This window comes from Physella acuta, unplaced genomic scaffold (genome assembly GCF_028476545.2).
Source record: "Physella acuta isolate Inbredline_101_S28 unplaced genomic scaffold, ASM2847654v3 ptg001456l, whole genome shotgun sequence".
NCBI classification, from domain to species: Eukaryota; Metazoa; Mollusca; class Gastropoda; family Physidae; genus Physella; species Physella acuta.
This window is the reverse complement of record NW_026732971.1, coordinates 351,494-376,086: the sequence shown is the minus strand read 5'-3', so window position 1 is coordinate 376,086 and position 24,593 is coordinate 351,494. Positions and strand designations below refer to the sequence as shown.

At 34.3% G+C, this 24,593-nt stretch overlaps 1 protein-coding gene and 1 long non-coding RNA gene across 2 annotated transcripts; one reads left to right on the top strand and one right to left on the bottom strand.

Moving 5' to 3' along the window:
* The first annotated feature begins 5,172 nt into the window (after positions 1 to 5,172).
* Positions 5,173 to 8,922, top strand: LOC131928035 (perlucin-like). Its single transcript, XM_059283932.1, has 2 exons — positions 5,173 to 5,285; positions 8,523 to 8,922. Exons 1-2 carry the CDS (start codon positions 5,173 to 5,175, stop codon positions 8,920 to 8,922), a joined length of 513 nt encoding a protein of 170 aa, XP_059139915.1.
* A 335-nt stretch (positions 8,923 to 9,257) lies between these two features.
* On the bottom strand, positions 9,258 to 10,628 carry LOC131928023 (uncharacterized). The gene is made up of 3 exons (XR_009383727.1): positions 10,559 to 10,628; positions 9,970 to 10,089; positions 9,258 to 9,409 (listed from the first exon to the last, which is right to left on the bottom strand). It is a non-coding gene; the product is annotated as an uncharacterized LOC131928023 (long non-coding RNA).
* Positions 10,629 to 24,593: the final 13,965 nt, after the last annotated feature.

Below are 24,593 nucleotides of genomic sequence, written 5' to 3'. Positions count from 1 at the left end.
TAAGCCTTGATAATCAAACGAAATGAAGAAAAAGAGCGAGTCCAGCTCGATGTGTATGAATCGGGAATGGAACACGGTTGAGTTATTTATATATCCAGATTGCACCGAAAACGACATCTCCCTTACCGTTATATAAAAATACGAGCCGACCCGCGGCGTATCATACGGCGCTATTTAGTTGTTTTATTTTCTACTTTTCATTAATTCATAATGTGTGAATTTGACAGTACCAATTCTGCCACTGAAAATATTTTATTTATCAGTAGCTCGTTAAGGACGATAACACCCCCCACCCTTCTTTCCCCAACCCCTACCCCACCCCAACCCCCCGTGAAAGCAGCCTCCTCTTAGTTACCTCCCTTAAGTTTAAAATCGTTTCAAACTAAATTTTCTGCCACTTATAGCCGTCACTAAACCCGGCTCTACGATTTGTAAACTTTTAACGTGAACCACAGCTCACCAGACCAAGTGGGGGTGGGGTGGTAGGGATATGCTTAGAGAGGAAAAGAGGGGGCTGCTAGGCGCGCTTACAGCTTGGTGTTTTCTATGTTCTCCAAGAAGAGAAATATATAGGCTATATAGATGCGAGAATGTTTAGGGGAAATCATTCTTTGATTTATTTATTTTTTATTGCATTTAAAATGCTTGCAATTTTAAAGCTATATAAATATTTATCTTTAACTAAGCAAGGTTCTAAAGTGATTTCGTTTTTAAAGAGTTGATATTTTTGTATCATATTGTATGATATTTTTTAATATAGTTATATGTTTACATCAGAAACTTATCATCACTGATTACATTTTTTTTTGCCTCAGACATGTAATTTACAGCGTCAGTTGTGTGTGTTCGCTTTAGTATTACAGTTTTCATCACCGGCTTGTGAGGACTGATACAGATTTACAATAGTAATATTTCTTTCTTACTTGTAGCCTACTTTCGTTCATTAAGATGGTTTACGTATACATAGATCTAATACAAAACGTCTAAATAAAAAAATAAAAAAATAAATTTAAAAAAAACCAACCTGAAAATGCAAATGTGTAATTAAATGATGATTCAAGGGATTTTTTTTCCTCGGCGTGGTAGGTTAAGGGGGGGGGGGGGTTGCGGGGTGGAATTTGGGTTTTTAGTAGAGCTGAAATATATTTGTGATTACAGAGAATTACAATGATACAAATTTTATTAATTAATACAAATCTATTGTCTAATTAGTGCTTGGTGTATTTCCATCAACGCACTTCTAAATAAAATATTCTGAATTACTTTTAATTTAGTTTTCTTAAAACGCATTAGCAGTGTGACTTTAAATCTGTTAAATCCAAGAAGTTTTAATGTTGCAAATATAAATTACTAAATTGATTTTAAATTTAACTAAATAACTCGATCAGGGGAAGCTACAATTGAATTCTAAACATCTTTCTACAGAAAATGTATTTATCTCCCTTTATTATACGGACTCTCTGCTCGGAAATTTAGTAGACACATTCAGTTTTAATACTAACCATCGACTATAAAGATTAATTCTATTATTGTAATAGTTATTTCTTTATTCGATTAATCTTTAAAACAGATCGCATGCAAAGTCGGTCGGTCGCTCCTTCGGTTTATTCTACAGTCAGCCAACCCATCACTATGTCAGTCAATGTATTCCTTTATTCTAGAAGCACAAACTCCGTCTGGTAACGACACGAGCCAAATAATTGAAAAAAAAACACAAGTGACGTTCAAAGATTCTTCCAGGTATCTCTGCATATATTTCTAATATAAAGCTGCTGGTAGTGTATCAGTCCTTCCTTCAGTCATCGCTATAGAACTTGGAACCATTACAATAAACATCACACCATGCAATAATTTTTTTTGTGTACTGTATGTATATAAAAGAAACTATTTAATTATGTCAATATAAATTGTGCAATATTTTGATGTTGAAATGAATGTCACATGTACACCTTAGTTACCTCTGTTTTTTAAATCAAAATTTACACAAACTTTCAAATGAAATTGAATAAATTTAAAAAGATTAAGCTAATAGCTACTAAAATATATCCTACAGATTTTTATCATTAACTTTTTCTGTCCAGCAGAATTTGGGCAAGCTTAATAAGGGCTCTCTGGGCGTCATACGGAGCAAAGTCTTTTAACATATTTACAGCTTCACGGCTCTGGTGAAGAGCAAGCAACTTGGTCTGTTCCACGCCATCACTCTTAGCAACAAATTCTCTAGCCTGCTCAACATCCCCAACTTGAGAGAACCTCCTCATTATCATGGGATGTAACTCAGGAAACTCTTGTGCAGCAAATAAAACAGGTGCCGTTGCTAAGCCGAGCTTTAAATCAGCAGCCGTTGGTTTTCCCATAATGGATTCACTTGAGATAAAATCTAATAGATCATCTACAAGCTGAAAAGCATATCGCATAGCTTTTTCTTATTTCCATAGATAATAGAGTAGGGTTTGTTTATATAATTTAATTTATTTGTTTTATTTTATAGTTGCCACAGTTTTAAACTTTTGAATAACGCAAAAAAAATATTATACACACGCACATTGCTAAAACATTAAATGGATCAATGTCAAATATAATTTTCCTTTAGATTCCTGGAAAAAGTTGATACATTTTCATAACAGTAGTGTCGAAAAACTAATTAATATAATATTTCAATCGTTATGCAAAGGGGAGGTAATTTTTAAATAAATTCAGCTCACGCTAATAAAAAAAATTTGAATGCAAAATCTGCATTAATATAATACAAATATAAATAGCATAATGCACTAATATAATTAGCATGGATTGATAAAGTGCAATATTGTATACACTAAACGTACTGATTACTAATTATTATTTGTAATCAATAACAGTTCAGAAGCCACTACTAAATGTCCCATATGTTTAGTTTGAACTTTCAAATTGCGGACAAGCTGGGTTTTTTATAGTCGTTCACTAAATTGAATCAGACGAATTCGCTGGCGCCCGCCAGGGTTCTATTTTGCACGATAGGCTTTCCTGTGAGCGCTATGGGATTGTGTTTTTGTATGTGCTTGCATTGTGTTTGTGTTTTCTTTTGTGTTTGTGTTGGCGTTGTGTATGTGTTTTCTATTGTGCTTGTTGTGTTTGTTTTTGCGTTGTTTTTTCTAATGTGTTTGTGTTTTCTTTTGCGATTGTGTTTAGTTTTATTATGTTCCATACTTGGTACATTTAAAAAGATTCCCCGTGGCGGAGCACGGGTATGCAGCTAGTATATATTAAACAATGGAATACCACAAACAATGAAATAAATTGATTATTTAGTTTTCTTCTCCCAGAAAATTGGTAAATAGCCTTTTATGTCACAACTGCCGGCGTAAAACTTCGTTATATCAACATAGGGGACACATGTAACATGTTCATTTAAGTTAAAGACTTTAATATGTGAATTGGAAAAGACGTGCAGTGTGTATTTAAGACCTAGCAATATAATGTAAAAAAAAAATTGGTCGTTAACCATTCACAGAGAATAATCCACAAAGTGGACATTTTATCTTTTTTTTAAGATTTAGAATTTGTGTAACAAAAGAGTTATTTAACTTTCATGCCCTACTTTATTTTTTCCATTCACCCAACCCTCTTTTTTTCTCTCTCGAGGCGGCACAGATTTAACTCCCTTTGTTATTTATATGTTCTTGTTGCGTCCCTTTACAATACAGTACTGTTTGTCTTCTCTAAGTTGAAACAATGGCAGAGGCACCACTCCTCCACCCCTATACACACACAGCCTTAACCATTTTTTCCTGGGCAAGAAATACAAAACCGATTACACCAATGCATTACAATAATCAATATCCAAAAAGTGCATTGCGGTGTAATTAGTTGAAGTGACATAAATCCTTTTTTTGTGTGCAAAGTACGAGAATTCGACCTCGTAAGGTTTACGTTATTTCAAACATGGAGTAGTCTTCACAAGTATTTATTCCTCTTCAAAGAATATCTGTATTAATCATCACACAGCGATGCTGAAAATTGTAATCAAATAGCATATTAGGCAGAAAAAAAAAGCCTTACACACTCTGAAAAAAAAAATGAGGCAAAAAACAAAGAATCGGTGGGCAAAATAAGGAGCAAGGTGAATATTGAAAGCTATAGGAGGTTTGTATATATCATTGTTCACATTACAACATATGGTAATGGCACTTATGTACTGAGTAAATACATCCCGTCTGGTGATTTAAAACTTCCAGACTTAGATTTCTTCTTGATTACCCAATCAATGCAGCAGTTTTATATCAGGTTATTTGGACATGTCAATAGTTGCATGTAGACACAAAGTCCCGTAACATTTACACACCATTGATCTGTACAAGGGTATCTGGTCCAAATACAAGTAGACACAAAGTTACGTATCATTAACACGTCATTGATCTCTACATGGAATCTAGTCCCAATGTATGTATACTCAGCTTAGGTTATGGCCTAAGGGCCATTAAGCCAAGATTTATTTCGCTTGCTGGATCGATGTTGTACTTTGGTTAACAATACTTTATTTCTTTTTTTACACCTTAATCGTTCTTTTGTTGACTATATTTATATTGTGCTTTGGTTACTTAGAATCTGTATAAAACCAAACGTCTAACTTCTGGAATAAACCAGTACTAGAGATTTTAAAGACAGATTAACACTTGATTGCAATATGAAACAAACAATGTTTAAATTCATTACAGGTAATCGGTATAACAGCTGTTGTTGTTTTTTTTTATGGTGTCTTTTTTTTAAATTTACTAGACAAATGAAGGGAAACTCGCCTGCCACGGTGAATCATAATGTTGTATGGCCTTTTTTAAGTATGAGGTCAAATTTTGCGCAAATTATTTCCCAGAAAATTACATACGCTTAAATGCATATCTTAGTTGGCTGAAATATTCATATGTTGCTTTAGAAATTTAAACTTGTAATTATGCTGAAATTACAATGTGTGTTAATTTTGTAAATGAATTCAATCTACACATACGAACAACTGTTTTAGTTGGAGTTTTAGGTTTAGATATTTAATTATTTTAACCTCATGTACTCTAGAAAACGGTTGAATAATGCCGGGTTATAGCATTATAATTATGCATAACAAATACGAATGGTGATAATATTTTTTTTGTTCCTGTAATACCAACAGTGGTGACGTCGCTCTGGCCTGTAACGGCGAATATGACGATAAACTCATTTCACAAGAAGCTTGTTGCCGGATGTGGGCCGGAGCGTCTGGGTAACAGCTGGGTGGAGAAGACAAGGACGGAGTGTGCAATAAAGTGTCTGACCAGGTAAGCTCTTGACGTCTCATTTCAAGCCACACTCAACACACTTGTATTTTTTTATGTGTTAACTTGTACAAGTAGATAAGCAGATCAAGCAGAACTTGTTACCTCCCCTTAGTTCCAAATCATTTAAAAACTACATTATCTGCCCCTAATGGCCGTCACTAATTCAACCCGGCTCTACGATTGTAAACATTCGGCGTGAACCACAGCTCACCAGACTGGTGGGTGTGGGGTGATAGCGATATGATCTGTTGCGCATGCCTGGAGAGGGGGCAAAAGGGGCGTTAGAAAGCTTGCGTAGTGGTATCCCGAATGGTTGGGCGACGTAGAGAATTATCTATATCGATGTGATGTTATGTTTATAGTAATCAGAAACACTTTTCTACGGATAGAAACTAAAAAGTACCAATAGTTGCTTTATATTGTCTGTATATTGTAATTGTTGTGCAGTAATGTAAAAAAAAAATAAAGAAGTACATTGAAAATATAAATATGGCAAATATTTTTTGAATTTATAAACTTTGAAATATGTCAAGAATCAATTGTATATATTTGGGAGATATACACCTTTTTCCAATAATACATAATTCCTCTTAATGATAAAAATCAAATGATTTATAACCATGTTACTATAATATTCATCGATAATAATATATAGATTATACCCCAAAGCAGTATGTTTTTATAGAAAATATTCAGTATGGCTAATTGGATCAATTGCACTTTTTATAGCGTATACAACATACGATTGTTCTTACGCTTCTACCAATGTGTTGTTTTATTTTATGTTCAATTATATATTTTTACTTTCTCGTATACAGAGTATAGAGGAAGTATTGTAATCACATGACATTTTGACAGTTTTCATCGTTTTACACCTCAGTACTTCATCATTTACGGATTATAGGGAACTTATTTTGATCGGGAAAAAAAATTAAATGCAGATTTATCAAAATTTTGGTGTTCTATGCATAATCGTGTCGGAAAAACTGGGCTTTGCAATTCTGTCCATATTTCTCTGTGTTTTTGTGTATGTATGCCTGTGAACACGATAACTTGATTACCGTTACTGCTAGGTTGATGAAATTTAATCTACAAGTATTATATCAAATTTGAAGTTCTGTATCAACTTTTCAGCGATTTCCGGGAATCGGAAGTGGAACTTATTCTACTTTTGATTTTTCAAAAGCAGATAATTTGATTATTGTTTCAGATAGGATAAACGAAATTGCATATGTAAGTATACGATCAAATTCTTTGCCTTCTTTTGAATTTTGAGTAATTTTCGTTGACCGCAAGTAGTAATTTGCGCTATTTCCGATTTCTAAAAAAAAAAACGAATGTGAATTTATAAAATACTAATAATATTCTGCATTATTATACTCAGATTATTTTCGTTCACTTGGTAAGCAATTCTTTTTTCAACTAGATTCTATTCTATTTTAAAAAGTTTAAGTAATTAAGAATTGATTAAAAAGCATGTCTGTATCCCGAGTTGCCATCCCCCGAAGTGTTATAAAAGAATATTCGAGAAAGTTTAGGGGAGATCACTCCCAGTTTATTTTATATGTGGATACTCTATTCAAAGCAATGTCGTCAAAGTTTAATTAAAGTTCCTCTTTAGTCTTAGTCACCAATTGGACAAGTTTTTTTTTACCTCAGGATATGAAAAGATCGTGTGGTCGGCACTAGGCCCAGCCACATTTATTTTCCCCGACGTAAATCAGACGTCCTTCAGAGCTGGGTGGACTCAGGGACGTCCTAACGTCACAAGTCCGAACCGAGATCTGCACTCGAGACCTTCGGGCTAGCAGCCAAATGCTCTACCATTCGAACACGACGTCCCAACTGTTAAATATCTTGATACTTTATTAAATCATAAAAACGTGTTGCATATCTTATTTCCCCTTTGAATCAAACTGTATGTATGTATATGTATAGATACAGTACGCAATGCCGAAGTGTGATGTACAACAACCAGACACATATGTGTACACCTGGAGGCGGCCTGCGGGCAGACGATGGCCCGCCCACATCTGCAGAAGGTGACCTTTATCTTAGCGACGGTTGTGGCAGCTATCAGAATTTCCGGTGGGTCGGAAATTTGTAACAAAAATCGTAGATCTCAATTTTGGTTGTTGTTTGGATTAAAACTATGCTAGATAAGTTACACGTTTTAATAAACACTAAGTTTTAAACATGTGTATGTACTCAACAAAACAAAACTACTTTTTCAACCTTTAAAAAATATATAAATTTAAGAATCCCATAGCAAAATAATCTGAAAAATCTGTGTTGATCTTCGTCAATCTTTCGAAAATTAAAAACTTTCATAACTCTAGAGTATAATAATCTGAAAATATGTTCAGTTTGTAAGCGATGGGTACTAAGCTAGAAAGTTCAAAATTTAACATCAGATGCTCTGAAAACGTTAACATATTTCGTGCATGAACTTAGATCTATTTTGTTTTCTATTTCTAGCGTAAAAAAAAAAATCTTTTTTTTTACTTTCTCGTATATCCGAAGTATAGAGAAAGTCTTTTAATCGTGCAAAAAAAAATCGAGATTTTAGCAAATCTCGACGTGTTACACTTCTCTGAGTCGGAAAAACATAATTTTGCAATCTTGTCCGTATTTCTGTGTGTATGTGTGTCTGTTTGTTTGTGTGTGTGTGTGTAAACACGATAACTTGAGTACCGTTACAACTAGGTTAATGACATTTTTTATATATAAGTATTATGTCAAAATAGTAGATCCGTATAAACTTTTGAGCGATTTCCGATAACCGGAAGTGGAATTTTTTCTACTTTGAATTTTTCAAAAGCCTATAACTTGAGTACTATTTAAGATAGATAAATGAAATTTTACACGTAAGTTTACGATCTAATTCTTTGCGTTCTGTAAAACTTTGCGTACTTTCCGTTGACCGGAAGTAGTAATTACGCTATTTCCCATTTCTCAAAAAAAAAAACGCATGTGAATTTATAAAGTACTAATAATATTCAGCAATATTATGCCGAATTTATTTGGCGTTCACTTGGTGTGCAATTTTTTTTCTATGAGATTTTATTCTATTATAAAAAGTGTAAGTATTTAAAATAGATTAAAAAATATTGTCTCATGTCCCGAGTTTCCATCCCCCGTAGTGTTATATTAGAATATTCGAGAAAGTTTCAGGGAGATCACTCCCGGTTTATTTGTAAACAGTGTTAAAATGTAAAAAAAAAATCTAATCTTCAGGTCCTACAGTTACGGGAACGAATCCACCTACGCCGCCTACTTCAACACTTACAAACAATTCGCAGACGCTCAAGCCGCCTGTCGGTGTCTGGGTGGCCATCTCTTCGTGGCCAAAACTGTGGCCAAGTTTGATCTCTTCAGATACATCGTCAACTCCACAGGCTACGTGTGGATTGGTCTGAACGACATACAGGTGGAGGGGAAGTTTGTCTGGGTGGACGATGGTCAAGAAATTGACCCGGTGGTCAAGACAACTATTTTTGCGACTTATCAGCCTGACAACTGGCTTGGATATTCCAACTGCGCGTATGGTTCTATATGGGGCGGAAGCTTCGTCCTTGATGACGCCCCTTGCGATAATTGGGCAGTAGTTGTCTGTGAAAAACCAGCGTGCACGTAAAGACATTATTCTCAAGTTAAACAACCCATTTATGTTTACCTTTTTTCTTCTTTAGCAAAGTGAAAATTAAAAAAACATGAAAAAAAAATGTTTTAGAAAATTATATACAATCTTTAAAGTTATTATATTGTATTGCGTATCTGAGGTAGCTGTATTTAATATGTGATATTTAATCAGTTTAAACATATACTTAATTGAATATTATTTAATTGTAGTTGTCTTATCAGATTAACTACCAGAGAAAACGAAATTAGCCTGTAATATTTTAGAAAACATTCAAGATACTAAATATTTGAAAGAGGTTTAAAAAGTTTATTTTGTTTGTTTTTATTTTGTTTTAGAACATAAAATACAATCGAGACAGTCTAAATTTAGGAAAGACGACTTCAGAAATAGTTTTAATTTAATCTGGTGTCAGTTCATCTGGACAGTGAACTGGACGACTGGTCATAATGTTGTTACTTGGAGAGTGGTCTTCGTTCACCGTCTATAGAAAGTATAAAGAAAACAGTTTTAGCATCGGTACAAACTTTTCTTCTACTTTTTCGTTCTTAAATATAGTGTTGGAAGTAATTATTTTGCTTCATTTCGGCCGTTGACTCTCAGCCTGCTTTTCTTTTTTATGGCTTTGCTCCCATAGTCATTGTTCAACCAAGAGCAAGCTAATTGGTATAAACAGTTACATAGTATGTTTGTTTGTTGTTGTTGTTTTTTTTTGTGTTTTTTTTTGCAGCTGTTATATTTAACTATCTCTACATGGACGAACAGTAGCTAATCACAGTAATAGAGGTAATTGACATAAATATTGTATATTTTATGCAAACGTTACATCAGTTGTCTTTAAAGAATAATATCAATATTTATAAAAATTAAAACAAGTTATATACAATATTTATTTAAATGGGATATTCCTAAATATCCTGAAATTTCATTAATTTTGTTCCAGACCGTGGATAAGAAAAACAAAGCGGGTTATTTCAAAACGTAAGTGAATGTATTTCTATGAACAGCTTTAAAAGTGCGTGCAACATCAACGTGGTTAATTACCTGTTGGGCAGCCTCGTCTGTTGCAGACGACCAGACCTCCCCAGCAACGGCACCTGTTGCAGGGGTCAGGGGTCAGTTCTCCTTCAGCATAGACCGTGCCGTCCACCTCACACGAACCATCTATGTACACACGATAAAATAAGAGATATAACTAGTACGCGAGCAATCTGTTCCTCTAGTATGTTCAAATGACGGATGGTATTTTATTTTTACCAATCATAAATTTGAAGTATATAAAATAAGAGCCGACCCGCGGCGCAACATGTACACCACATACGTTTCATAACTTCGCAAGCAGTTATGAAAATTTAGTAAAAAATATGATACAAAATTCTAAGAACTATTCCGTATTCAAATTTAACACTTAAAAAACACTCTTTTCTTCTAAGTGAATATTAACAATTTTTAGACCAAGTGAATATAACTTTCAGCAACGTTACTAGTAAAAAAGGTAGATTATGCTAATTTAAATATACAAACAGGCAAAGCTAAACACAAGGTACACATATTTAATTTAGGGATATATATATATATATATATATATATATATATATATATATATATATATGAATTACATGATTTATATTACCTTCAGTCTGTGCTAGAGAGCAGGCAATGCATAATGCGAGTAAGACTACGATAGTTTTCATGTTGCTTCTATAATAGATTGACGACAGAAGCCTGTGGTTGTATATAACACATTTATTGGGTCTAACTACCTCACGATGGTAACACACAGAGAGGACGGAAGGAAGTACCCAAGGGACATCACTCAAGATAACAATATTATAAATATAACTAATACAGAAGAGTGAGTTCCCTTGACCTCACAATTATTTCAATCTATTACATCCCTTTACCCTTAGAACACAATAACACATCTCTCAATAGAACAATTGATAGTATCCTAAAAATCACCAATTATATTGTAACATGAACACTATGGTAGATTACATCCTTACAAACAATGCACAATATGCTACAACATAATCAAGATACAAAACAATGATGTCAAAGTCCTTTTGACCTTTAGAATCATAGGTCTAACTTATTTGGGACTTTGATTGTCCTGCTTGACCTTCTCAGTGGCTTCTGATTTGGTGACTCAAGATTCTGACCATCTGGATTCTCTATCTCAGGAGGTCTAGGATTTAAATCATTAACTCCAGAATTTACATTTTCTGACTCCAGACAACTTGGTTCACTCATATCAACAGAACTTGGTTGTGGAACAAACTGAGTTGGTGTGAACTGATCAGATTTGGTGGGATTGGCAGATTCACACTTATTATCTGCACAAGTTATTTTTAACTTTATAAGGCACAGGTCCTGTACATTGAACAATTTGACCTGGTATCCATTTTTCCTTTCTCCCATAATTTCTTAGATACACATTCTTATTAACACCAAATTCTCTTTCAATGAATGTTTGTCATGATTTAATGGAACTATTTTTGAATTGGCATCTGAAAGTATTATGCTATTATTCAGATCCTTAATTGACATAGATTTCTTTGATTGATCAATTTTCCTCATGTAATCTGATAGTGCTTTTTGGTAACCAAAAATACTGTTTATGAGTAATATTCTGGACCATATCACTTTGCAACTGTGATCCAGTATTTGAAGTGGGTGTATTAAATGGCAAAAATCTTTTTCTTCTTTTGATGTTATCCTTTTAGTTTCTGTAAGTGCTAATGCTGTTAGCAAAGTTGTTTGATGATCACATTCCTTCTTACTAATGTATTCTCTTTAAAACATTTGAAATTGCCATATCACCATAATCATTTATTAAATTACAAGTACTTTGTTTAGGCAACTCTAACTGATAATGGACTGCATCTTCTCCATCTTTTATATTATCTTCACAAAGGGTTTTTATTTCTTATTTAATATGGCCTTAAGTCATCATTCACAGACTCTTCAGGCCAACCATTCTTACAGTACTCATATACTTTTATTAAGCACTCATCTTTTTGTGTTTCTCTTTTAATATCATTCACATTTATATTGGAGTTATCCATGATAGTGAAGAGAACAAATACATCTTCTGGTACATAGCTCAGGCTTTGGTTTTTTTAAAGGTAATCTACTAAAACTATCTGCACTATTCTCAGATCCAGGTTTGTATTTCAATTCATAATTGTATGCAGTTAGTGTGATAGCCCATCTTTGAATTCTTGGTGAGGCATGCTCAGGTAGGGTTTTATTTTCTCCAAATAAACCTAGCAATGGTTTATGATCTGTAAAGATGGTGAACTTCCTACCAAACAGAAACTTATGAAATTTCTTAACACCAAAAATGATGCCTAAGCCTTCCCTATCTAACTGAGAATAATTTTTCTCAGCCTGGTTCAAAGATCTACTGGCAAAAGCAATGGGTCTGTCACCCTTCTCATCCATGTGGGACAAGACTGCTCCTACACCATCTGGTGAAGCATCACTTGTTAATATAAGTCTTTTCCCTGGGTCATAGTGAGTTAGTAAGGTGTCAGCAGACAAAGCCTCTTTTGCTGTATTAAAAGCAGTATCTTGTTGTTTACCCCAGTGCCAAGTTGCATTTTTCTGAAGCAGCTTGTACAGTGGTGATAGTTTACCAGACAGATTTCCTATGAACTTTGCATAGTAATTTATTAAGCCCAAAAAAGCTCTTAGTTGTTGGGTATTTTCAGGTTTGGGTGCTTCTTTAAAGGCTTTTGTTTTCTCAGGTTGAGGTCTGATGCCTTGTTTGCTCAATATATAACCAAGAAAACTAATTTCTGTCAGCATGAATTGACATTTATCTTTGTTTATCTTTAAACCTTTTTCACCAACAATTTTTAATACTTTATCAAGTGTTTTAAGATGTTCAGTGTCATTCTTACCAGTTATGTACACATTGTCAAAGTACACACAAACATTTGGAATATCCTTAAAAATACTGTCCATGACAGCTTGGAAAATTCCAGGGCTAGATGATATGCCAAAACATAGTCTTTCATATTGGTAGAGTCCTTTATGTGTGTTTATTGTCGTATAGACTTTTGAATCTGGATGCAGTTCTAGTTGAGTGTAAGCATGACTAAAGTCTAATTCAGTGAATTTGTCTCCTCCTGCCAAATTCAAAGAAATTTCCTCAATGTTAGGAATAGGGTACCTATTTAGCTCTATTTGCTTATTCAGTGTAGTTTTATAATCTCCACAAATTCTTATAGAACCATCCTTCTTTAACACTGGCACAATGGGCGACGCCCAATCGGAATAGTCTACCTTCTTTATGATGCCATTGGATTCCAATCTACTTAGCTCATTTTCAATTTTATTCCTCATTGCATAAGGTGGAACTCTAGCTTTGCAGTATCTTGGATTTGTGTCTTTAATGCTTAACTTCACTGTTCTATCATTTAGTAATCCAGAGTTACCAAAAACACATTTATTTTCAGATATAACTTTATCTAGTGAAGTAAGACTAGATTCTTTTACATTCTTCAATGAACAAATACTCTCCCAATTTAACTTAAGATCACTTAACCAGTTCCTACCTAGTAATGGCGGTCCATTTCCTTCAACCACAAGAAGAGGAAGTTTAACACTTTGACCATTATAACTTACATGAACCATACACTCTCCTATCACCGGAACATTGTCACCAGTGTATGTTGTTAGACACTTGTGACATGGCTGTAGAGGCACTGATCCTCCTATGACAGCGTCAAAATCTTTCTTTGTGATGACTGTTAGAGATGCTCCAGTGTCAAGTTGGAAGCTGATGCTCTTACCGTTGATATTAACTGGTACATTGATGGGAGCATGACTTATTGATTTAACAGAGAACAGGTTGAAATCCGGCTGCAAATCAGTTTGAGCATTTTCACAGGTAGAGTGGTTCATTGGTTGGGTTAGGTAGTCTTGGTGAGAGTTACCATAGTGCTGCTTTTGGTTGCGGTACTGTCTTGACTGGCTAGATTTAGCAACAGACGAAGACTTTGCAAAGCAGGCCTTGGCAATGTGACCTTGCTTACCGCACTTATAACAAGTTGCTAACTTGAACTTGCACCGATGAGATGCATGGGGACCTTTGCATCGATGACATTTTTGATAATTATTACTAGATTTAGATCTAGGATTTGAACGAGCAGGCTGTTTAGCATAAGTTGGAATGCTCTGATGGGGTTGATGTTTATTGACTAACCTGCTGTTTACTGCATGGATCTCTGAAGGTGCTAAAGATCTCGCCGCATCTGATGACTGCTGGAATGACATTGCAAGTTGTATTGCTTTTTCCAATTTTAGATCTGACTCGAGCAGCAACTTTCTTTGAATATCAGGGCTGTTTACACCTGTCACAAACTTTTCACATAGTCTGTCAGACAGCGTGTCTCCGAATTCACAAAATCTACTTAAATGACGTAAAGCAGCAACATATTCTAATATTGACTCGTTTGGTTGACGAGTCCTACAGTCAAATCTAGCTCGACATAGAAACTTTGATGGGGTAGGCGCATGGTGGTCTGTTAGCAATTTGCTCAGCTCGTTAAAGCTCTTGGTTGTTAGACTAGCTGGTGCGCATAAGTCTTTTAGTAGCCTAAATTGTTGAGGCCCTATGACTGTTAACAAAACAGCTCTCTTTTTGGATTCTATCGTCACGTCGTTAGCTTCTAGGTAACAGCTTAACCTCTCTAGGTAATCTTGAATGATTTCATCATTCGCATCAAATTCTTTTATTTGGCCATACAGCGCCATAATTCTAGAAATAATTAGCTAATAAGCTCTAGCAAACCTCTTTTTTGCGTAATTAGGTGCTCTTTCTAGTAGATGTTTATCCTTCGTCGCCAGTTATAATAGATTGACGACAGAAGCCTGTGGTTGTATATAACACATTTATTGGGTCTAACTACCTCACGATGGTAACACACAGAGAGGACGGAAGGAAGTACCCAAGGGACATCACTCAAGATAACAATATTATAAATATAACTAATACAGAAGAGTGAGTTCCCTTGACCTCACAATTATTTCAATCTATTACAGCTTCTTGTTTCTTGTTGTTTATGATAGAACAATGTTTCTGGTTGTCAGGCAATAAACCGAGTAGCTACAGCGGTGTTTTATAGGCATTTCTTACATTGGCGACAGCCGCTATCATCGGAATAACTATGTGGGCCTACTTATCTCAGCATCGTAGTTAGATAATTGGTCGATAATTGTCCAATAATTATAGGTCCATGTTTGGTTGGAAAGTGCTGTACGTTATACAAGCAACATGTGGTAATGTTATATGTGAATTTAAGGGAGTTGGTCATTTACAGTGCCTGGGTAATTATCTCGTGGTGGTATCTCACTGTTAGCTGTTGTTTTAATGACCATAATTGGATGACCAATAATGATGAGTGGTGACAACAGCTGCAACTGGAAAATGTAGACGTTAATTAGACCAACCTGACGCAGGACACACGTCCTTGTTCGAGCTGATGACGACACAAAACTAGGTTACAGGAAAAATTTCTAAAAGGCGAACTCTAAATACAAAGGATTTGTTTAGTTTGACAATTTGTTTTTATAACGGTTTAGTTCGTTTAGATGTGTTGTAAACCGATTTATATCTCCAATGTTTTTAGTTTCTCGTACACTTAGCAGGCTTATAGCTTTGTACTGTGATCGTGCAAAAAATCACATCAGAAATTTTAAAAAATAGACGTATTAAACCTCCCTGAGTCGAAAAAACGTAATTTTGCAATTTTATCCGACCACCGACCGTTCATCCGTCTGTCTCTCTGTGTGTCTGTGTGTCTGTGTGTCTGTGTGTCCGCGTGTCTGTGTGTCTGTGTGTCTGTGTGTCTGTGTGTCTGTGTGTCTGTGTGTCTGTGTGTCTGTCTGTGTGTCTGTCTGTGTGTCTGTCTGTGTGTCTGTCTGTGTGTATGTGTGTCTGTGTCTGTCTGTCTGTGTGTCTGTCTGTGTGTCTGTCTGTGTGTCTGTCTGTCTGTCTGTCTGTGTGTCTGTGTGTCTGTGTGTCTGTGTGTCTGTCTGTCTGAGTGTCTGTCTGTCTGTCTGTCTGTCTGTCTGTGTGTCTGTCTGTCTGTCTGTCTGGTCTGTCTGTCTGTCTGTCTGTCTGTCTGTCTGTCTGTCTGTCTGTCTGTCTGTCTGTCTGTCTGTCTGTCTGTCTGTCTGTCTGTCTGTCTGTCTGTCTGTCTGTCTGTCTGTCTGTCTGTCTGTCTGTCTGTCTGTCTGTCTGTCTGTCTGTCTGTCTGTCTGTCTGTCTGTCTGTCTGTCTGTCTGTCTGTCTGTCTGTCTGTCTGTCTGTCTGTCTGTCTGTCTGTCTGTCTGTCTGTCTGTCTGTCTGTCTGTCTGTCTGTCTGTCTGTCTGTCTGTCTGTCTGTCTGTCTGTCTGTCTGTCTGTCTGTCTGTCTGTCATTCTGTCTGTCTGTCTGTCTGTCTGTCTGTCTGTCTGTCTGTCTGTCTGTCTGTCTGTCTGTCTGTCTGTCTGTCTGTCTGTCTGTCTGTCTGTCTGTCTGTCTGTCTGTCTGTCTGTATCTCTGTATCTCTCTATCTCTCTATCTCTCTATCTCTCTATCTCTCTATCTCTATCTCTCTATCTCTCTATCTCTCTATCTCTCTATCTCTCTATCTCTCTATCTCTCTATCTCTCTATCTCTCTATCTCTGTCTCTTTCTCTCTATCTTTTTGTCTATCTGCCTTTCTCTATCGCACTGAAAACAGAAATAAAATACCAGTAGCGTTTTAACAAGGGCACTTTTTCTGGATTACCAATAATTTAAGTATGGTTTCACTATGGTTTTCCGCTCTTTTATACACACTTTGTTTACGTTCATTTTGGTGCGCAGCTCTATTTTCTACGTGACTATAAAATTTAAAAAAATGTTATATATGAGAATTTTTGGGGGGATATCACTTCAACTTTATTTGAATTACAGTTTTAAATTACAGTTCTTTTCCATAGCATTTGAAAATTATGTTAATTTTTTTAACAGAATTTAGAGCATTATATCTGTTCACACTGTCTTTAGAATATTGCTTAGTTGTGCATGATAAACGTTTGTGTCTAGTTTGTCATACGTGTTTCTTTTAATTGACTTTAGATGCTTCTAAACATTGCCGTGTCTCAACCAACACAGTGTGGTTCAATAGTTAAGTTATTGTGATATTTAACACCATATCATTTCCAAGTTAAACAATAGAGGGGATGTAACCATTATTTTTAAAAACATTTTGAAATTTTTTAAACTACCTCCCTTGATTTGATTTATTCATTCGGTTACACTTTTTACTTTCTCGTACACGAGTTATAGAGGAAGTATTGTAATCGTGCAAAAAATAAACCGGGAGTAATCTCCCCTAAACTTTGTCGAATATTCTTATATAACACTACGGGTGATGGCAACTCGGGATATAGACATGATTTTTAATCCATTTTTAATTACTTGAACTTTTTAAAATAGAGTAGAATCTACCTGAGACAGTACTCAAGTTATATGCTTTTGAATAATTGAAAGTACAAAAAGTTCCATTCCGGTTACCGGGAAAACTCTGAAAAGATGATACAGAATTACAAATTTGAAATAGTTCTTATATATGAAATTTCAGCAACCTAGCTTTAACGGTTCTCAAGTTAACCTGTTCACAGACACACATCCATACATAGATACACACATACACACACAGACATACGGACAAAATTACAAAACTATGTTTAGTAGACTCAGGGAGGTGTAAAATCGCAAGAATTATAAAAATCTCGATTTTTTTTCTGCACGATTACAATACTTTCTCTATACTTCGTATAAATATTCCGCACTATTATACACATATTGTTTGCCGTTCACTAGTTTCGCAATTCTTTTTTCTACGAGATTCTATTCTATTTTTAGAAAGTTTACTATGTAAAAACTGATTAAAAATGGCAGAAGAAGTAGAGTTTCCCTGTTTCACTCGGCATATGTAGAGAGAACGATGCTGTAGTAATGCGATCATGCTGCTGGGTACAATATAACGAATTTAGCTTTGAAATAGCGTTGTAAAAGAACAAAACAAAACTAAATACCACAACAGGAAGTGAATTCAATCATAACAGGGGGGGGGTGGGGGGTGGGGGGTGAACGATCATTCAATTTTACATTTAGCTCAAATGTTATACGAATTTATTCCCCACTGGTATACAAGGGGCGATGTATAATTTTTTTTTAATGTGTTAGAATATTTAAAAATAAACAGTCATGTAACGAAGATTGATGAATAGTCACGCACAAAATCATCTGCTAGATTGTGATTTAATGTTTTAAAAACCTATATAATTGCATGATATGTAAGATTTGACACATATACCTGATCGATGCAGCTTCTCTCTGTTCCCAGCCTGTGTACGGTGGAACTCTTGCACGGGCCATTGCACGCAAATCAATAAGTAATCAATAAACAGTACATTCTCGGGAGTTGTCTTTTTCAGGAAAATTTTAGTTTGAAAGAGTCATTGAGATGTGTGTATAAAATGTTGCACATAAAAAGCATTATTTTAAAACCTAAACTTAGCATTAGTTGTACTTATGCTATTAACATGTTTTTTAAGTAAAATTATAATTTGTTTCACGATGTCGCTTTGGCTACAAAACGAATATAATTCTCCAATATAATAATAATAATAATAGTAATTTGTATTTAAATTATTTTAGAATGTATAGTTTAAATGCCATGATGATATTGAAAATCTATGGTGTTCTATTTGATCAATATTATAGAGTCTATTACTGTGTTGAAAATCACAATCCACTTTGTCATTCGAAATCATTTTTCTTAATTTCATAGATAAAGGAGCATTAGCATTCAACAGTAGCAGCACACACTCAGTTTACCCATTTAAAAAAAATAAATAAGCTAAAATTTTCATATTAGTTTCTTCTCTATTTTATTATTCTCTGCATCTGCATTGGATATGGATTGATAGCAAGACTGAAATTTTATACTTCTTCAACAGACCAATCTATCATCAAATATGTTATTATAAAAAGACGTATTCATTAATTTTCTTTGTGGTGTGTCTATTATTTGAGTTAGCTCTATGTTTCGACATTTTTCTTCTGTACTTTTGCAATTTTTCGCCTTGGTGTCACCCCCTAAATGGTGTCACCCGGTGCGGTCTGCATCTCCCGTCCCGCCGTCGCTTGGCCTCTGGCTCCATGTTATGCTATTCCAGAATGTCAAGGACACATAATAAGATGCGCATTGCCAATTATTTTCGCAAGGGACAATTGATTGATATCGATCTTCATCGATCTAAAACCAGATCCCTCTGGCCTTACTATCCAACAATGATGCTAAATCCAATTCAACACATTGCAAATTAATAGGTGCAAAAGTTAAACGATAAAAGCTAATCTTTAAAATTCTTAAAATTGTAATTATAACTGTATTTTATACACTTGATAACACATACTTTGATTCTAAAATATCGGTAATATTTTTTTTATAATAGATATTACTGTTGTTTTAATAATTTTTAATATTTTTATCTTAAAATCGCATTTTGTCGTGTTATTAAAAGTTCTAGCAGAGCTAAGTATCAAATCATAGTTTCTCTAAGTAGAAAATAAAACAAGCATTAAAAAAATTAAATAATGATAGGCTTTTAAATGCACTTAAATTAAGATAATGAACATAACATCTGTATACATTTAATGGTTGAAATATAAATAGAGCTCACGAGAATATAGTTCAGGTAAACTTTAGCACACATAAATATAATTATTAAAGATGTTTAAGCAACACAATTTGACACCAAACCCACCCACCCAAAATGAATAAATCTTGTAATTCTTATAATTATAAATTAACTATCCTAATATATAATAGGCCACGTTCGCTCTTCTCTCTCTCTCTCTCTCTCTCTCTTTCTCTCTCTCTCTGTCTGTCTGTCCGCAAAATATTTTCGCCGGACATCACATCAGAATCTGTAGCGATATATGAAGAACTTTATACGGACTTTTGTTGAAAATAATATGCTAGATGTTTTAAATGCATAACCACAATTTTATTTAAAGAAGAAAAATATAAAATAAAGGCGTATTCGAATGTAGAAGAACAATTTTAATTATGCAACAGGAAAAGCATTTATAGATGTGAAAAAGAACGCATAAAACTGTGACGTCACTAATGTTTATACATTAACTAATGACGTCATCTGCCGTGTTTAGAATAAAAAGAAATGAACTATTTCATTCAAATTTTATTTAGATCTATGTACACTATGAAATGTATACAATACAATTTTTTCGGCCTAAGCTCATAAAATTAATTTTATTTATTTGGATTCTAGATCTAGAGATCCTAGATCCTAGATCTAGACTAGATCTAAATCTACGCAATAACTAGACGTAGACGCTTAGATCTAGATTTAGACTCTAACTACTCTAAAATCTAATCCAAAAATAAATTTCTATATTAGGACTAAACTATTTCAAGACTTAATTATTTTATATAAAATCTTTGTTTGGAACTGGCTAATTTGGGATAAAAAAATTAATTTGAAAGAATAGGCATATTCGCGTAAGTTAAGATTTTAAAATACGTCTTTCATTCTCCGTGTATATAAGGTGCCTAAATAGCTGAGATGATAGTGTACTTAAACCACGCAGGTAGTGCGGGTTCGAGACACACCAAGTCAAACTTGGTAATTTATTTGTTTTATTTTGCTCGGGCTAAACTTTAAAAAAAAAATTCTATTAGGATTCTAGATCTAGATATTCTAGATCTAGATATTTTAGATCATCTAGATCTAGATATTCTAGATCATCTAGATCTAGAGATTCTAGATATAGAGATTCTAGATCTAGATCTAGATGATCTAGATCTACGGAAAAACTAGACTTACACAGATGTAGACCCTACCTAGATCTAGAATCTATTCAAACAATTACATTTCTATACTAAAGTATTTCAGGCTTTAATAACTTTATTGAAATCTTTGTTTATCTATGCAATTTGCAAATCTCTATAATATATAAAGCAAAGTTGTCGGGTGCCCGATAGGGCACTTCCCGGCGCCGCAGGCGCTTCAAATTTGGCAGGATCTTGCCTTAGGGCGACAGAACACGGGGGCCGGTGAGGGGGCCAAAACTGACCTCGACTGACCGGCGCCTTATATGAGCTATAAATCGAAAAAAATTGTCCACGTAGGAACCTCTTCATAACTCCTGAGGTCGTAGACCGACCCTCGGGCGAATTAATTAAGCATTCAAATTCTCAATGTTTTTGAAAGCCTAAGCGAAGCTGGGCAGCATGCCTAGTAGAACAATAAACTACACACATAAATTGTTTGAGAATCTTTGGACTTCTAGTGAATTATTAATTGGTGTACTTGGCCTCCGCTGCTGAAAACTGGTATCTCAATGTACTCAGACACTTAAAAATAAGTCGAAGGCATCATTGGTTTTCCTGGAAAACGTGACTCAATGCCTGTTGCCATAACCTTGAACTCAGCGCTGACCTAATTCCATAGTGCCTGCTGCGCTGAGTTGACTACATTATTCAAAAGACCAACTCACCAACCCGAACCTTTTTTTAAAACAAATTGCATTACAGTTTTACTAACACTTTTTAGATCATTCAAGTATTATTCCACATACATTATTTGTGTAAATTGATATTAATTTAACATATAGATATTATTCTTATTACATTCGTATCACACTCAGTGGTAAATGGGTATGCAGGCCTAAAACATGAAATATAAAATGTCAGATGAAGAAAAAGTAATACCTTTTTTGTATCACATAAAAGGTTAATATTATTTTTTCAAGTATAAAAGCCAAGTCTTTTAAGACAAAAAGCTGTAAAATATCTAAGTAACTGCTCTGTTGCAGTATGTACTGTAATGCAGCGATTTTCTTGAAAATAGCAACGCGGTTGTTTCTATTTATTAATCTTGCTCGATATCACTATGGCAATTTGTAAACAAAGCATAACCCAATAGTATATAAACCATTTGTAGTAGCCCACAATGTCATTTCTCCAAATCTTTTACTGCAACCACATTTTGACGTTCGGAATTCAGTATTTTAGTATAATGTATGTTGTTTAGACGTTTTCAGCATACCAATTCATTTATTTTGATGAGACTTTACAATTTGAATATAAAACAAGTTACCATTGTCAATCGTATAGCTATTGAAAAAAATATATTTGTTTTCAATGAATGGTCAATAAATCATTACAAAAGTACAACTTAATTTAGAAGAATCGAATTCTCTTTTCAATGTGCCTTAACAGGAAGAGAGTGAAAACTATAAAGCATTCCGTTCTTGGATTTCAATTGAGATAATGTGTAAAAGTAAAACGCGCCCTAACTGTATATATATATATATATATATATATATATATATATATATATATATATATATATATATATATATATATATATATATATATATATATATATATATTTATTTATTTATTTATATATATATATATTTATATATATATATATATGTATATTATATATATATAAATAGCGTTTGTTGTGTAACTCGTATTTGCGTTGGCTCGTTTATATTATATTGGTTGTAAAATGATACCTTTAAATTTTATTTTTTTGTAAAAGTAAAAAAAAGGAAAGTACTATTTCGAACTTATGGTCCATGATACAGGTACTTAGCGTTCCACTATTAGAGCCTATTAGAGCTGGATGGACTGATGGACGTCCTACTTACTTGAGCCCAGGATCCGAACTCAAGACTGTCATATTTGCATTCGAAACTTCTACCAGTCTACCACACCTCCCGTGTTTTTTTTTAAAGTTTTTGATTAAACGGTTATTATTATTATTGTTATTTTTTGACAGCTAAAATGGGTTCTGGTTGTTCAAGTTCTCGTGGCGATCAGGCATGTCAGCTTTTTCTTCTTTTATAGAATTATTGCAAGTTTAACTTTTCAGCAAAGATACAACGTTTAATATTTAATATTCAAACATTTTCAAAAATGTTATTTAAATAATATCTTAAATCAAATACAGACAATATTCTAGATATTGATATGTATTGTTTCTTTTTTAATAAGGTGAAGAATACAATGCAGCCTATGGAGCAACCACAGCAGATTGTATGTTTTTATTTTTTTTAACAATCTTATATGACAATCTGAAACATTATTTTGTAAGGGTGTCATAATTCGGTATCTATATTGATAGATTTTCTCCACTGTGACACACAAAAATATTGTAATCACCTTGTAATAAAAAAGGTGTTGTTAGGTGTACACGCCGTATCTATTGCAAAATACAAAATTTCAGCGTTCTATGCGCAATAGAGTCGGAAAAACTTGGCTTTGCAATTCTGTCCGTACGTCTGTGTTATGTATGTGTGTATGTGAACACGATAACTTGAGTACCGTTACAGTTATGTTGGTGAAATTTCATATACAAGTATTATACGAGTATTATATCAAATCTTTTTTTTTCTGTAGTATTTTTTCAGCGATTTCCGGTAACCGGAAGTGGAGCTTATTCTACTTATGTTTTTTCAGAAGCCTATAACTTCAGTATTTATAGATAGATAAACAAAATTTCACATATTTCACATATAAGTAAGAGATATAATTCTCTGCTTTCTGCCAAATTTTGAGTAAGTAGTAATCTACGCTATTTCCGATTTCTCAAAAAATGCGTATGAATTTATAAAGTACTAGTATTCCTCACTATTATACAAATACCGTTTTACTTTAACTTGGTGTGCAGTTCTTTTTATCTACGAGATTCTATTCTATTTTTAAAAAGATTTAAGGAATTGAAAATGGATAAAAAATCATGTCTATATCCCGAGTTACCATTCTCAGTAAGATTATATAAGAATATTCGAGAATTTTTAGGAGATATCATTCCCGGTTTATTACCCTTTAGGTTAGAGTAACACTAAAGAGCAAGAAAATAGGTTACTTCTATTCAGTTTTATACATTAGTCGTTACGTCAGTAAGTAAAACACCCTAAAGTACCCTTTCGGAACCTACCTTACGCCCATGTCGCAAGTGAAGTAGAGTTCACCTTGGCATAGCCGCCTTTACTTTCCCTAATGCTATTTAGGTACCGATCAGAGCTGGGTGGACTCAAACGTTCTACTAACAACCCCGGGATTCTATCACGAGACTTTCGGGTAACAGTCGTATGCTGCACCAGTCAACCTAATAGTTGTAGGCCTAAATTTGTACCATGATAAAACCTGGTGTATGCTGCTTGTCTGTCTTGCAGTAAGGACATCAAGGTTACTATTTGAACATATGGTTAAACTGCACCAGAGACAGCCTCTAGCGTCCCGGGTTCGATTGATCCGGAGCGCCCCATACACCCATTTGCGTACTATGGTGCCTATGTTCGTTTTAAAAACCACTCTACACTAGAGCGTAAATTGTGGCTCTCTAGAAGTGCCCGCGACGCCCTTGACACAAAGGTAGTCGCGGAGAAGAATGTTACCTCCAAGTTGTTGAAGGTGGCCACTAGTAGTCCATGGGTGTAGGCCCGGAAGAGTTTTCAAGAAAAATGACATTTTTGTTCATATTTTTATCACAATTTTAGTGTTCAAATAATTAATAATATGTGTGTTTTACTTTTTTTTCTAAAAAGGTAAAAAACAGAACTAAATTGGATATA